Genomic DNA, 17,285 nt, shown 5'->3' on the forward strand with positions numbered 1-17,285 from the left:
GGGAAGCTGTATGATAAATAACTGCATAAAGATTTTTTTTTTTTTAATTCTCATTTGGTGCTTGATGGAAAAAAATGACACAAAAATGACAAATGACATCAAACATGATGATTATAATAAATACATGATGACAGTTTTCATTTTTTGGTGAACTGTTCCTTTAATTGTGCATGCCAGATTATGTCTCCTCTTCATTTTGCCGTCTGCCTCACCATTTGTCTCAGTGCTTCTTCTATTAGAGCAGAAATAGCTGCTGGTGAGTTTTAAATCTCACCCCTGCTGCTGGGTATAATCGTCCTTCAGACAAGGTTTGCTCCTCGTTCCCTACTTTCTACAAAGTTTCTACAAGTTCTTAAATGCCTGTAGCGTTTTACATATTAGGATGTTATCTTTGGCTGTTAATTTAAATAAAATACCCTTTTGAATCAAATGTTCCCTCAAAAGAAAACTTACTTTTCTTCATGCCACTCCAGGATTGCCAGTTCATTCCTCTTTGCTAACCCGACCTCAAAAATGTTGCTCTACCTGAGCAACTTTCCTTATCTGACAAACTTGTGTTCTTTCAAATTTAAAGGGATAGTTCATCCAAAAATAAAAAAATTCTGTCTTGTACTCATGCTCATGTTGTTCCTAACCCATAAATCTTCTGTGCAACACAAGAAGATTGCAAAATGTCAGTTAAAGTCAGTGGCATCCAATGTTGTTTTTTGACCCTTTACTTTGGGTATTTGGATAAAAACAGTTGAAACATTGTTCACAATTTATTTTTCTTTTTTTCACAGAATGATGACAGAATTTTCTATTTTGCAGGAACTCTCCTTTAAGTCTATGGAGAATAAACAACATTTTTAAATTCATATGTTGATTCAGTTGACCGCAATGGGATTAGTAACGAAATTTACTTTAGAAAACCTTTGTGTTTATAGATGTTGTAAAACCATTGCAGTACACAGCTACTGTGTTTCCTTGCGTGCATGAGATCAGAGGGTGATTATTGGCACCTGTGGCATCAAGCCAACATTGGATTCTGAATCTGCAGGAAAACTTCTGCTAACAAGACCTCAATTGGTCATAGTTGGCTGTGAAAAAAAATAAAGGATTTTACCAATGCTAGCTTTAATAAGGTTATAGAAACAGGGAATGAGATAAAAGTGAATATATCTGTTTTCAAGGGTGGAAACCCCTTTTAGATATTTGGATTCTGACTTTACGAATGTGCTGCTGAATGTACTGTTGTCAGGTTTGTTTTGCAAGTGTGTTGCAGCAGGATTGGTGGGGTTTAATTAATAGCAGCTGGTGAAGGAGGGCCGTATGCTGCTTGCTCCTGGGGCCAGTCTCACTGCACCATTGACTACATTACAGCAGACAACAATGTGGAACGGCAGCGCCAGTGGCTGCTGCTCTCCTGGCCCTGCGTCTGGCCTTGTCATTCTCTATAGTTGTTTCTCTTTTTGTACTACATTTTTTTTCTCCTTTCCTCTTTCCTCCTCTCTGATATTTTGCCAGCTTTTGGGTTCTAGTTTTGCTGATGCAAGCCTCACAGCAAGCTCAGCTGACTCATGCTAAGACTCAAGCACACACAAACAATGCATACTGTAAGTTGACAACAAACTTTTTTTTTTCTTTTCGATGGCGAGATGGACTTGTGCTCTTTCAGATTAGAATCAGTTTTATGGTCTCTTCCCAGACAAAATGCAGCAGTGTGCAGGAACAAGGAACACATTTGATTGCAGGATATTGTTTATAGATATACAAATGTACATTATGTGTATAATACACATACACTTCCGTTTAAAGCCCGGTAATTTTTTTTACATTTTTTAAAAGTCGTATGCCCACCAAGGCTAAATTTATATATATATATATATAAAAAAAAAAAAAATCTGAAATATTATTACAATTTAAAATAACTGATTTCTATTTTACTATATTTTATAACGTAATTTATTCTGTGATGGAAAAGCTGAATTTTCATCAGCCATTTCTCCAGTCCTCAGAGTCACATGATCTCTCAGAAATCTAATATGCTGATTTGGTGCTTAATTAACATATTTTTTTTTATTATCCTTGATGATGACAGTTTTGTTGCTTAATATTTAAGTGGAAACCATGACCCCTTTTTCCAAAGATTATTAAAAAAAAGCTTTTGTAATATTATAAATGTCTTTACTGTAAATTTTGATAAATTTAATTCAAAACTACATAAGAAAACTACTTTCTGAGATTCACTTGAGTATTCCATTCAGGAGTGCTGTGGAATAAATAATATAGTATATGCAAAGTTATATCTTCCTCTTTGCTTTGACTGCCCACAGCAACCAAATGCAGCAATGGTATGTCCTTAAGTAAATTTCTTCATTAACTTTATGCGTAGACAAGTAAGATATTACAGGTTTTGCAAGATTAAACATGTTCATTTATTTCTACAAATACTGTATGTAACACCTATCTATTTATAAAGGTAAAAACCCCTGCATAAAAGAACCCTAACTATCTTCAACTTATGTAGTTCTAGACAGAACATGACATGTCTAGAGGAGATAAGGTGTCTACAAAAGTATTGTTAATTTAGCCTTTTTACCTTTTTTTTTTTTTGCTTTACCAGTCAAAACACAAAGTCGGTATGCTTGTGTGTGTTTGCAAATGTTTAGCTTTATTTTCACCCTATTTCCTGTTCTTATCTTGCCTCGTTCCCTGGCCCGAATGTGTTGTTATTGCAGTCTCATTTGATGCGTATTGGTGCTGAGACTTGCAACACGCAATACCTGAATACTAATCCAGTCTGGTCTGCAGTTCAGCTCTGTCTCTGTGCATTAAAGCAGCCATAGATTACTTCTAATGTATATATGAATGAGGGTCAAGGCTTCTGCATATATATTCTGAAGGGTGGCTTGGCTGATGGAAAGTAATTTAAGCTGTGAACACTAGGTTATTTTGCTAGGCAAAAAAAAAAAAAAAAAGATTTTTTATGTAAAGATGGCAAAGAACTGGAAAGGGATGCATTGAGACTGTTCAACTTGTGATGGTTGCATGCATTCAATTTCAATATAAAAAATGTTTCATGCTTGGGACAGAACACAATTGACTTAAAAGGGTGGAAAATATGTTCTTGTGAATAAAATGTTTGCTGTCATCCATTAATCGAGAAGTTCTATTTCTGCTAGATGTTTCAATGACTGCATTTTCATTTACATGGATTTTGCTATTTGCTATTTATTTAGAAGTTTAGAATTTAACTTATTTTTCTTAATTGTTTTTAACTAATTCGCGCTGTTATTATAGTTAAAAAATTAACATTAGTTGAAATGAAATAAAATTTGTTTTAACTTAAACTAAAATAAAAAACTATTTTAGCTAATTGCAAAGGCAAAATTTCTCTTTTTCATTTAGTTTAATATGATTTACTAAAATAACTAAAATTGAAAAAAAAAAGAAAATTACCTATATAATTAAAAATTAAAAGTACTAAGACTTTAATTAAAACTGAAATACAAATCTAAAATATTAATAAAAAAAACATTGCAGTATCTCAGTGATATGAAAATAATACTGGTGCTACTGCAGTGAGATAAGAAGAATTCAGTGAGTTGATTTAAATTACTATCCCGTATTACTAAAATTCAGTGTAACTAATAACCAGAGAGGATGTCTTCGGTACTTCCTGTAGAGGAACATGAATACATATTGAAGTATTCCAAAGTCTATTGAGCATATGAACTGGAATATTAAATTGAAGTACATGTAAACATGGTAATTGTTACTTATGGTTAAGTATGCTCTCTTGGGTGACAAGCTTATTTAATCAGAGCTAAATTCACTATTGTCAATTTATTAAAACATGTTCACCCATATTTTAGACATGCTGATCATAGTGATGTGACATTAATTCACTAAGTATAAATTCATAATCCCATTAATATATAAATCCATACAGATTGTTATAAGTTATGCATGAATTTCATGCACTTGCCTATGGGACAAAGAAGTGCCTACAGTCTGACAGGACAATTTTTTTTTTTTTTTTTACCAGTACCAGTTGTTGTACTGTTTGCTACTGAGTGGTCTTTAGTCTTGTATCCATTTATCCATTGATAGCTTCCTTTAAAGATTAATTTTCGACGCTGAGTAGTGTAAGAACATGATGATGGTTTTGGGCTCTGGTGTAGATGTGGCAGCATGCAAACTACATTTGCTGTAGCCCATTGGACAGAAGCCTGAAATCAAACTGCCCTGCAGTACGTTCCTGCTGTATTCCACTCCTCGCACAGCAGCACCTGCCTTCTACCTCCGGCCTTCATTCACTCACTGCCAAACCTCTCTGAGAGCATGCCAAAGCCCTTGGGATTGTGTGCTGGGAAAATGAATCTCTCAGACTTAGACATTAAAGGATTAGTTCATCCAAAAATTTTAAATAATTTACACATACTCATGACAGTCCAAACTTGTGTGACTTACTTTCTTCTGTAGTGCACAAAAATAAGAATAATTTACTTTCCCATTCAGTTAAGTTTCAAAAAGGATGCCAAAATGGTATAAAGTACAATAAAATTTGTTCATATCACCCATACACTATTTTTCAGCCAACAGACTGAAACATAATGAATGTGAACTTGTGGTTGATTGTGGAGGGGTAGAGTGACTAGCATATATCACCAGAGAGTAGGCTGTTGAGTTAGATCAAGATTTAGAATATTATAAAGTCAAAAATCTACATTTACATGGATAAATCAGTCACAGTAAGATCAATAACATGTATTTACAAAATAAAAAGGGTAAATTTTCATTTCATGTTGACTTTAAGAATTGTGAAAAAGGTCAGTGAGTCATTATGCTATACTTGAAAATAGATTTTGATTTAGATTCAGATTTTGTGAACTGAATTCATGAATGAACCATCACTACCTCTCATGATTTATGAGGTCCAAGTCATCAGCAATGAGCTTTTGAGCTAATCCTTGTCCTAGCATTCAGTGCTCTGACAAAATTCTCTCTTCTCTCCTTTTTCCAGTCCTCTCATGGGTCTACAGCTGGGAGCAATCATACACTGGTGGCCTCATTTTGCGTGTTTGTGGATTGGGGGGTGTTATTAGTGTGTTGGGGGTTGGTGGACCAGCAAAAAATGTGCAATTGCAATTTATTGAAGCTTACTTAAAAGACGGAAATGCGTTTGAACTGGGGAGCGTGTGCCCCCGTTTCTGTTTCCACTACAATTCCTGATTTGGCACTTGATTCCTTCCTCTGCCTCTCCGTCAAGAGATAAGCTTCAGCAATCAGCAAGCCACCCCAGACTGGATTAAAAGCTCTTTGATTAAGTTTAATTGGGATTGGCACACACACACACACACACACAAAAAACACTTTCTTGAATGAATATTGTGGCAGGCAGCGAGTGTGGTTGTATGATTGTGTTTTATGGATTGTGTTGCTATAATGAAGCTAAGTGTGAAGTGATTTTGAACCCCGATGATACTCTGTGTGGGTGATTTTGAGCAAAATATGGATAACTACTTATTATCACTTCTTAGCATTGGATAAGAGGTAGGGTTAGGGTTAGGTTAGGTTAGGGTCTCTTGCATAGTTTTAAAGGTTAGAAAAAACACAATAATACACACTTAAAATGTATCACTTTTTCTGTGTATGCTTCATATGTGTACTTCACACTGATGAATCAAACGCACATATCCCTTACGAAAAAGTTACCATCACTTACTCATTGACACTCAGTCATTTCTCCTTTTTTAATCATTTCTGACTCACCAGGTTGCATAGCTGTAAAGTATTGGAGTCCGAGAGGGTTTGAGAGAGTTGTTTACAAGGATCCTATATGTGGAGATTAAGAGCAACATGATGCTCGCTCAGTTCTGACTGGAAACCTCTAAAGATCAGTCTGTTTTGTGGCTCAATGGCAGTTGTGCGCTCGATTGAAGCTGCTTATAACGTGTGTTTGTATTGACGTGTGAGGAACTGCAGTATACCTGGTAGAATTAGCATCTAGAGTGATGTGAAACAACGAGAGACATATCTTTTTAGTTTTCAAGTGCTTTCGTTTATAGGAATCATTCGCCTAAAAATGAACATTTTGTCATCATTTACTCACTTTCTTGTTGTTCCAAGCCCATATTAATTAATTTCTTCTGTGGAACATATGAGGGTGATTAAATGATATAGAATACTGGAAAACTTTAGTTTGCTACGCTTAAGGATGTGTTACCCCAAATTTATTAAACAAACACATGCAACTTTTTACAGTCAACTGCACAAAACAAAACCATGAACTATCATTCAACTCAGATGCTCTTAATTTAAGAAAATGCTCAAATACTTACCTAAAAAAACTGGTATTTTGATGCAACCTTTTTTTAACATCAAAGGCAAGAGTTCAACGCCAAGATATGATAAAACTTTATTTAAAATTGCAATATTGTGCCAGAGGCTTTATGAGGACTAAAGTGGCCTACAAAAAGGATATCATCAAATTCCAGAAGCCCCTGTCTCCTGTCACAAATAATCACAGCACAGCACAGTGCATTAGCTGTCTCAAGGCAGCTGGTGTGTGTTAAAAAAGCTGACTGTATATAATTATTTTATAAGCACTTTCTATCAGCAGATATTTTATTTAAAGTTATATAAGAAGAAAATTGTACATGGTTAAGGTGCACATATTTGTGCCTGTATTCGAGTTGATGTTCATTGTAGGTATTAGAATCTAGTGATAACAATTCCTTTTTAACAATTCTGATTCCTAATTATTCTATTAATGATTCTTCTAGTACTTTTGAGAGCATAACGAACATAATGACTTGCAGGTAATTCAGTAAATCAGTTCAATGAATCAAGAGCCTCTCTGAGTGTTTCAGTAAGTGAGTCATTCAATTTATTATACTGACTTATGAGCAGACTGATTCATGAGTCATTTTGACCAGTTCATTTACAGATTGACAGATTATTAACTTTTTTTTTTTTAAATTGCAGCAAGCTTTAGATTTAGATACCCTACGCTAGTTTGATGTGCATTGTTGCTACCCATACCCATTTTAACTACATATAGCCTAGAGAAAACATAAGTGTGTGAGAGCCTTAGAGCATTGCACTCTTGTTTCAAAGGCTTTGAAAATAAATTTAGATTTATATGTGATCTTTGACTCTTTTTATTATTTATGGACCATGGACATAAAAAAAGCAATTGGAGAAATGTGATTATTAATCATATGATAATTATTTTAGGCCTTGATTGTAGGGTCAGAACAGTGCTTTTGATCTATTTTCTGAATATTTAAAAAAAAAAAAATTGTAAATGAGACTAAAGGAAAAGGTGCCAGCCCAGATAATTTCTTTCCACAGTTTTGGATGAAATAAGGCAGTTTCTAATCTATTGTAGAGATCTAGCCTATGGCCTTGTGCTACAGTTGGCAGTTTCAAAAGCAGAGGCCAAAAATCTTTGATCATTTTTCACAGATAAACTTTAAGCTGTTCGTCTTTCAGCACATTCTTATTTCCTTGCTGCGGCATATGTGTGATCCAGCACATTGCGTTACACTTCTTCCTCTTCCTCATTCTAGTAAATGCAGTTCTTATCTTCTGAATATAACATTTACGTTTAAGAGGAATCTATGCATGAACAGACTGCTTATTCATTTGTGTTTTGCAAGTCATATGACATTTGTCATATCGTTTCATTGAGTATTTGCAGAACAGCAGATCAGTTTAAAATGCAATAAAAGCATTAAATGCATTGTACCATGTTTTAACATGCTTTTGGACCTGTCCATTTGTAGGTAATACTTTATAATAACATGTCTGGATCAACTTGACTTCATTAAGATACACTAACAAAAGACTTTTTGATGATTCCTTAAAATGTGCACTATTAACATCACCAAACATAATTTACTGTTTACAGTTTGGGGGGAATCAACTTGAGAAATACTTATAGATGTCTCTATATATTAAGATTTGCAGGATTTGTTTTTGGTAAGCTTTTCATAACAGCAAATGGAGCTGGTTGGCCTATGCTTCTTTGTTTACTGTTTATCCTTACTTGAGGGCAGATTACAGGGCTGATAATGTTCGTCACATGCAGCAGGGAGATATACATTCCTCATTAGCCGTCATTAGCATTTCCCTAATTCTCACAAGAGGCCACACTTTGATGTTCTGTCCCTATGCCTTTGCCTCCAAAGCCTCATCCTTCTATCTCTCGGCTTTCAATACTCACAACTCTGTTATTTATTTTAGCATTCCCTCTTCTTCAGCTTGTTGATTGGTTAAGAAGATAGGACTAAGGAAATAAGTAAAGGGTTACCACAGAACACAAGCTTATGGTCCCAAAAGCTGATTAAGTTTAAGCTAGGATGATTTCTCTGCATCATTATTTTTAGCAGTGTTAAGGTATTAAGTGATCAGTTTGCTGTCAGGTGCCGAGTACTGCAAGTGTGGTGTTGAATACTTGTTGTATGTGTTGGGGGAATAAGGGAACTGAAAGTCCATGTACGTAACAGTATGATGGTAGAATTTTCATTTGTGAATATACATTTAAATCTGCTGTACCGCCTATAAAAGTGAATAAATACTGTATGGCTGCATTTGTTAGTTTATAAGAACTATTGCTAACTTTGCACTCAGCAAAGGGGAAAATGTATTGTGCAGGCCTTGGGAATTTCATTTGACAATCTGACAGTTATGGGAAGATGATATGTTATATGGAGAACGTGCCAAACATTTAAGCTGGAAGGTAAAAAATGTAAGCAAGCCAACTTATAACAGTATTTAATATTATTATCCCTTTCTCTGCCCTTCTAGGAAAGAACAACACCTTCTCTCTTCAGTAAACTGCTGGTATCTGGTTTTGAGCCAGACTCGAAGAGAAAGCAGAGATCATGCCACACTTAACGATATCTACATCAACAATGTCATCGTTCGCCTGGCTCAGATCAGCGAGGACGTCATCCGGCTCTTCAAAAAGGTCTATAGCTTTCAGATCCTTCCTTTTCTTCTCCCATACAGTATACATATATATATATATACAATTCAGATTTTATCTTGCAATTCTGAAAAAAAAGAAGAATTGCAAGATAATCTCAGAATTGTGAGTTTATGTCTTGCACCTCTGAGTTTGTGTCTCACAATTATGACTTCATATCTAGCAATTTTCTCAGAATTGCGAGGGAAAAAAAATCTGATTTGTGTAATTAAAAAGAATCTTCCATGGGAGTCACTGAACTCTTCCAAATGTGGGAAATCATAACACCCTTTGCTGCTTCAAAATCATTATTTAACTCATTCTTTCAAACAGCCAATCGACTTTATACTTTTGCATGCAAATTCTTGGCAGACATTTTTCTTAGCACAGCAACGTCTTCCTTCTGATTTTATGTTCTGTTGGAATTTTAGGCTGAATTTAAATGCTTGCAGAAATGTGTACAATTGGTATGCAACAAAAAGAATGTGCATGTTAAAATGCATGCTGTCTCACAGGGTGACTACAGCTTATTTGTGCACATCCTCTCAGAATTAAAGTTATACTGTGGTGAGAAGTGCAGCTACTAGCTGTATTCTCTGTGGTGTACTGTAACTTATTGGGTCTGGACTATATGAGTTGGAACGCTGTCAACACATAGCCTGGATTCCTGTGGTGTAATCAAACCACTGCTAGCGTGTTTACACCTGGCTGCTTTTCCTGTAGGTGAGGCCCTGTGTGTCCAGCCGCCATTCATAGGAGAGTGGTTCTGTGAGGTGACTGTGAACCAATAAAACACACCTAGAGCACCCTGGGAAGCTGTTAATTGCTTGCAGTGAGTGTACTGAAGGTCACCTAAAAGATACCCTATCTCTATGAATGCATGCTTGAGTGCTGCTGAGATGTGACAGGCTTATATTTATAAACAGATCTGCATATCTTTACAGATTTGACTCTTAATTCAGTTTCAGTTCAATGTGATTCAGAATACAGTTCATTTTGATCCAATTTTGATTAATTTTGGCATATTAAAGTTAGAATGCCCCAAAATATTTTGCTATACAAAAATGATAAACACCATTAATGAATTATCATAAATATTATTAAAATGTGGAAAAAGCCAGTTCAGTTCAGTTAATTTTATTGTCATTCTATACATCGAAACTAAATTTGTACTCAGGTTCATGAGTGTATCCATAAAATTAACATATACTACAAACGTATAATAATACAATACATGTTCATATCTTGTACAGTGTGTTTTTGATTCACTAAAATTAACTGAACATGTTCAGAAATGTGATATTTTATAATTATATTTATAACAGTGTGGCAATAAAACATACACCATAATATAATTATTGCATTTCAATATGTGATTTTTTTTAGGAAATTTTTGATTACTTTTGGAACTTTTGTGTTGGATCAATCCTTGATGTCTAGTGTGAAATATGAGACCTAAATCCAAATCAGTTGAGAATCACTAGCCTAAAAACATGAGTCTGATGTCTGGAATGATAATGAATAGCCTTTCTTACATCCTTAAGCTCTTATTTTAACGTTTTCTTTAATAACGTGTTTGAGCCACTCAGTAGCAGTTAGTAAACACTAACAGCAGTTTTGTGCACGTCAGAGGATTCCAGCACACAGTGAGATGAGTAACGTACACCTGAGGTCAGCGAAATGTTTCGCTGGTGGGTCGATGAGGATGTATGAGCAGCAAAAACTGGGAAACATGTATTGTAGCTTGACAGCATTTTGAACACTCTTATGCAGTGTTACCAGCGGCAAGAGACTGCAGTGTGTCAGTGGCTTTTGCTCTTTCTTCATATTGCATCAGAGGTTTCCACTGAGAGCTGTTGCCATATATTCTCCGCTGTGAGTGTGATGTATGCAGTAATACTGATTCTCAATACACATGGGCCATAATAATGCCTGATTTGGCTCAGCAAAAGCATGAATTTGGAGTGGGTATGTGAGAAGATAAAAAAAGGGAACACCTCATTATATTACAAGATATAATCCTGTCTTGTTAAGCAATTGTCGGTAATAATTTTATGTTTTTTCTCTGAACATATGACCCAGGCATTTTATTGTTAATTTTATATAGATATAAAAATCTCAAAATAAATATAAATTTAGACTGTATGTTATAGTGTTTTGATGTCTTACTAAGTCTGTACTCAAATAAGTCTCCTGAGCAGTGATTATGTGCTTAACACCTTTTTTTTTATTCAGGCATTTAATCTGTTTCATTAGATTTTGTGCTATATTGAGTCTATATGTTTCTTTAAAACAAAATCAACACATATGCATGAGGTGTTTGAGGCACTTACTGTATGAGGTAAGGTACTTATCCCATTAGAATGGATGAATAGATTGTAAATTAGTTGCAGGGATAAGTGTGTATATCTATGTACACATTCATGTGTAGAGGGAGATTATTTTTAATCCCTAAGCACAGGTCTGACTACTCATGCTGCTCCTTTATTGATCACTAGGAATTATGGTCCATTATTTTCATTCAAGTAGACTGGGATCAAGCTCACGAGTTATGTATATTTTAAAATATGAAATATTGCATCAAAATATTGCAAAATGTTCTTTGCGCAGGATGGATCATTCCACCAACATATAGTGTAGTTATTTTAGTATTATACAGTATTTATTTATATAAAATTAAATTAATTAATTTTAGTGTTTTTATTTTATTTTGTTATGCATTTTTGTCTTTTGTCCAATATTTCTGGTTAGGTTTATTTTTATTGCATTTTTATATTTTGTAATAATTTCTAAATGTAAGTTAACGTTTTTCAAGTAATACTTTTTCTTTTTCAGCTTTCCCAAAATCAATTTTTTGATAGTTTTAGTTTTCAGTCAGCAATAACAACTTTAGAAAAATCTGTTTTACATGCCATTTGATATCATTTTATGTTTTATTTTCTTTTTTGTACTTTGCATGGTTTTGTCATCTGATATGTTTTTTTTTTTTTTTTCTTTTTTGAGTCTCTTCAGAGAAATGCACCATTCCTACGCACAGCCTTTGAACAGTTGATAGGAATGCTTGTACCTGTAGACTCTGTGGGCATGGGAGTTTTACCAGACTTTTTGTTGTGTCTCAATGTGTCTATCTGAGCCAGTCTGTCTTTTGTACCTAATGAAAAAACCTGTGCTTGCATTGAACAGTTTCCAGCTCCCCTGGAGTTCTTGCCCTCTAATGTCTGTCAGATTGTGCCTCTGACTTAAGAGTAAGATGCACTACATTTTGTTGGCTCACACGGCAACAGGTGTGTGTACATGTGCATGTAAGCAGGAGTAGCTATGCTGTGTGGGAGGAGGTACAAAATGTTTTTCTCCTCTCGTAGAGTTGTCTTTTTCGTTTGATCGTTTATGCTGAGGAAGCTAAAATCTTTTAATGTACAGAGCGTTATTCTCAGGACTTTTTATAATTCATTTGTTGAAAGTATCCTGTCTTTTTCCTTTATTTGTTGGTTTTCCTTATTGTCTACAAAGAACAAAAATTGTTTGCAAGGTTTTGTTCATATGTGCTCAAAAATGTTAGGTGTTCCCTTGCAAAGTCTTACATTTTAATATGAACAGCAAGTGATGAGGATGGCACATCAAATTATAGGAGACTGCATACACCCTTTGAATTATTATTTTGAGTGGATGCCCTTTGGGAGACATTTAAGGTCAGTTAGATGCTCCACAAATCGGTACAAATTTACTTTTGTGCCTGAAGCAATACAGTTATGTAATAAATGTAGTTGATTTAGATCATTTAATTAATGAGTATTATTTATTTAAATTTGCTGTCCCTTTTTTATGTATTTGGAGTATTTTGAATGCTAGGTACTAATTAGGAGTTTATTGAGGTCAAAATTGCCTTTAATAGTTAATTAATTGTGAGAATTGGACCTTAAAATAAAGTGTGACTATTTATGTATTTTTTTTTTAAAATCTTGCATTTTTGATCTGGATCAAATATGTTTGTGACGCTTGGTAGGTTATATAAAATATATTTGTGCCACATATTAGCAGACTACTAAAAGGGGAAAACAACATCTTCAACATGACACCATCAAAAAACATGGGGTTGTAAAAATTATTAATGGAAATGAATTTGCTGTACTTGTCTGGCAAATAGGAAATGAATTTTTAATGTTTCTATTCCGTTCTTTTTTGTTGTTGTTTTTGAGTATATTATAATAATGTATTGTTACTGCAGGGTTTGCCTAATTTGTGACTCATTTTTTTATATATATATTTTTTATTTTTGTGTGTGTTGCAGAGTAAAGAAATTGGCATTCAGATGCACGAGGAGCTGGTGAAAGTGACAAACGAGCTGTACACTGTGAGTATAATGTCTCTCAATCTCTCTCTCTCTTTATTTTTCCTTCTTTATTTTCTCGCTCTCCCTCTGCATGGAGCTATCACCCGCTGTGTTCTGCCGTGCACCATGGAAACGTTTTTTGACTCTCTGGCCAAAAACAAAAACTGTTTGGCCGTGCGACAATTTGGCGAAGAAAGAAACTGTTGCTTCACATAGTTTTCTGTTAAAGGATGGGATTTTTTTCAGGTAATAATGAAAGTGGTACTATTAGTGATAGTGCTAGTGATGGGAAAATAGTAGATTGGTAAAGTCACCTGATAGAGTATTATAGTAGGAACATCACATCCTCATTGCATTTTAAGTTGCTTAAGAATCTGGTTCAATAGAAGCCGAAATCCGTCTTTGATTCCATTGCTTTAGTTTCTTTTACTGTATATAAACCAAGATGCAGCCTCTTTCTTTGGGCTTCACCTTCTCTCCCTGGATGAAATCCAAGCTATCTCTGCAGAGGAGCAGGCTGAGATTAATGTTGACACCCATGACAGGACATCATAGGGAGATTCTTCTCCATCACTCGACCTATTCCAGATTCCCCTTTGCATCTTTATGCAGGTTGCATAGTAAAATGTCTCGCCCGTATCTCTGGATAAAACTAGCCACAGTATAGCTCATATGATCATTCTCCTGTTGTGTCATCTCTTGGTTATAAATTGCTGTCAGAAAAGTCTAAAATGTGGTTGTACCCCACCAACCATAAAATATCTGAAACAATAAAACAGTCCTAAGCCATTCTTAAATCCTTACGAGAACAGATACGATAGTTATGAATCAGGAATACACTGTTACTTCCTTTTAAATTATTGAATGCGGGTTGGGATCAGGCGCTCTGACGCTGATGTGTTTCAAGGTCACTGACAGGGAGTGTAATGTATCGCTGGAGAAGACATGGGAGAGGATCATTATCCTTCCCCTGCCACCCTTTCTATTTTTTCCTCAAATAGAGCCTGTCAGGATACAGAATCCCTGCAGAAAGAGCTAAATTATTACGTCCTGCATCATTGTGGTCACAAAATATTTAGTATGTAATTCATCTGCTAAGTAGACACAGAAATGTGGGCTTTTGTATGATACTGTATTATTGGAGTATAGGCTGTGTGCCGTGTTATCAGTTTTGATGATATATGTACACATGTACACACACACACACACACACATGTAAAATATGTATTTAGTTCTGCAGTTTTGCCATTTTTAATTCAGCAGTCTTAAATGTTATTTATTTTAAACATCATGAAGCATACATTTCTAAATACGATTTTTAAATGTCTGTTTGTTTTTTCCCTTACATTTGTAGGTAGTAGGTTCACCATTAACATCGATCATTCAGCAGTCTGAGGATTATGCTGAACAGTGTTATGAATATCACAAATTTTGTCTCACTTTGCTAACTTCTATATAACGTTTGATAGAGCGTAGTGGCTTGGTTCTGATCAACTGTTCTTGATAAACAGCTTGACAATGATAATGAAAGCGAGCCTGCACTAGTAGACTTAAGTATTGATCCCTCTGCCCCCTTCCTGTGGTTTGAGTTGTGCTTTCTGAATGTAGAATAAGAAATATAGGACCCACTTTATATTAAGTGGCCTTAACTACTATGTACTTAAATTTGAATTAATAATTGAGTACAATGTACTTATTGTGTACATACATGTTTTTACATTGTACTTATATTTAAAAAAAAACGACATGTAATTACATCTGTATTTAATTTCTGTAATTACATTTATAATTACACTGTTAACCCATACTTTACACCTTAACCCACCCTTAAACTTACCCATACCTCCAACCCTCTCCCTAACCTTACCCCTATCCCACCTCAATAGCAGCAAAAGTGTTTTACAATACAATATGAACACAGTAAGTACATTGTACTTATTTTTTTATGTAAGTACATAGTAGTTAAGGCCACCTAATATAAAGTGGGACCGAAATATAAATGTAAAGCTTCTGACCCAATGTGAAATTTCTGCATTAGTTTTGCTATGTGTTTGAGAATAAGGATGATCAATGGTTCTTGACTTTTTTTCTTTGGTATTAAAGCAAGGAGCTACAGGCAAAATAATAGTTTTTTTTCATGCACTGGTAAATTTTTGGTTTGTTTATATTTCATTTGCCTGATTTATAGAGCATTTCGTTCCTGAAAACATGGTGATTTATTTTTCTGGCTGTTGACAGTATGTTCTGATTTATGGAGTGATAAAAAGAGATATCTTAAATCCCTTCTGTAAAACATTTAACTCCCCCATGTCAACAAAACAACAAGCAAGAAAAACAAGAATTTTGAACCTGGCTTAATCTAATGTTTAGATTTCTGTTCTAGAAACGTATGCAGATGAGTGCATATCTAATATATCTAATTATACAATGACTCATCTGTGTATTTAAATATAACATTTCAAGAAAAATTGTAATACAAAACAGCTGTCTTCATGTACAGTGATTAATCAGCTGGGGAAAGTATGTCGATATCTATTCATTAAACTGTTCACCCAGTACATTCTTCTATGTGCAAAGTCTAGGTAATCTGTCAATCAGATTAAACACCAAAATTACATTTCTATATTTTTTTTCCATCTAAGAAGCTTGAAAAATTGAAAGCAGTAGTTTGCTGTTTTTGTAATGGAAAGTTCTGTGGATTTTGCACACAGTTTGTGAAAAGTGAAAGCTCAGCAGCTTTTGCCTGTGAACAGACCTATAACGAATGAGAGCTGAAGAACATTGAAATTGGTTGTGTATTGTATTTGAGAACAGCAATCCTTTTTCTAAATGATAGAAAAACAGCTCATTATAAATTCTGCCGCTTTAAGGAAACTAGTGTAGTGTCCTTGCACGACTGCACTTGAAGCTCTATTAAGCATGCTTCTATGCATAATAATTGGGTGTTGACTTTGGGAGCCCCTCCCTAAAGACATTGACATGTGACTTAATTTAGTGTGAATTAAATTTCCAGACCTTCATTGCAGACCTTCAAAACCAAATAAATAATAGGATGTTGTTTTTCTTATTCAACCAGGTTGCATCTCGTGTCTCTTTTATGGTATGGTAAACAGGAGATGTTTATTGTTGAAATTGAAGTCCTACCTTTCCTATTCTTTAATGTTCTGAACAAGATTGTCATTCATTGCCATGGTCTTCTGACTCTTCAGGATCTTGAAGGCATCAGCCTGAATGCAGTGCAGAGCATCAGAAAGTTTATTTTTGGCTGTTTGACAGGTAAATAGTTTAGTTGGAATGCCTCATATTTTTCTGCAGTGTTCAAGATGTTGTAGTGGCAGCAGTTAGGGTGAGTACCGCAGTACAGAAGCACACAGATGTGCTCCGGGCTGTTTCTGTGGAAATGGAAGTTGTATATAAATCATTGCAAGTTAGTTTAAGGTTTCTGGCTAATGCTCAAATATTGAGCTAATGTGGATTCGTAAAAGGAAATGAGACACAGCTCTCGGACAAACTTAGACCACAAAACCTCATTGGTGTTTGATGTGAGAATAAACGTTTGGTCAGTTCTTCAACTTAAGAATTTGAGAATGCGATTCATTGGGTGATATATAAAGGCACATTTTTTGCTTTAAAATACATGGTTTCAGCAGTGATTTTATTATTATTATTATTTTGTGTGAATTATTTCCTTATTTTCCTTATAATTCCTTAAAAATAATGTTTTAGTAAAAATTGCAATTTAGTCAAAGCTGAAGATAATTTTTTTTAATTTTTCAAATGTTCAATATACATTTATATATATATATATATATATATATATATATATATATATATATATATAAGAAATAAAAATATATTTATATAGAAATAGAAACGGTTTTAAAAAATGTAATATTACCCTATCCTTTGTGAATACTAATATATGTTTACCATAGATTTACTGATGCTAGCTGAGGCTGTTATTTTATTGAAAGTTATATATATATATATATATAT

The 17,285-nt window shown here is 34.4% G+C and overlaps 1 protein-coding gene across 2 annotated transcripts in view; it reads left to right on the forward strand.

The window, feature by feature from the left end:
• LOC128015813 (SLIT-ROBO Rho GTPase-activating protein 3) overlaps positions 1 to 17,285 on the forward strand; it is a 73,728-nt gene that overhangs the window by 23,546 nt on the left and 32,897 nt on the right. For both annotated transcript variants that reach the window (XM_052599994.1, XM_052599995.1), the window contains exons 3-4: positions 8,800 to 8,962; positions 13,248 to 13,310. In XM_052599994.1, coding sequence (XP_052455954.1) covers positions 8,800 to 8,962; positions 13,248 to 13,310 — 226 coding nt within the window. The remainder of the gene's footprint in view (positions 1 to 8,799; positions 8,963 to 13,247; positions 13,311 to 17,285) is intronic.

This window comes from Carassius gibelio, chromosome A6 (assembly GCF_023724105.1).
Source record: "Carassius gibelio isolate Cgi1373 ecotype wild population from Czech Republic chromosome A6, carGib1.2-hapl.c, whole genome shotgun sequence".
Taxonomy (NCBI): domain Eukaryota; kingdom Metazoa; phylum Chordata; class Actinopteri; order Cypriniformes; family Cyprinidae; genus Carassius; species Carassius gibelio.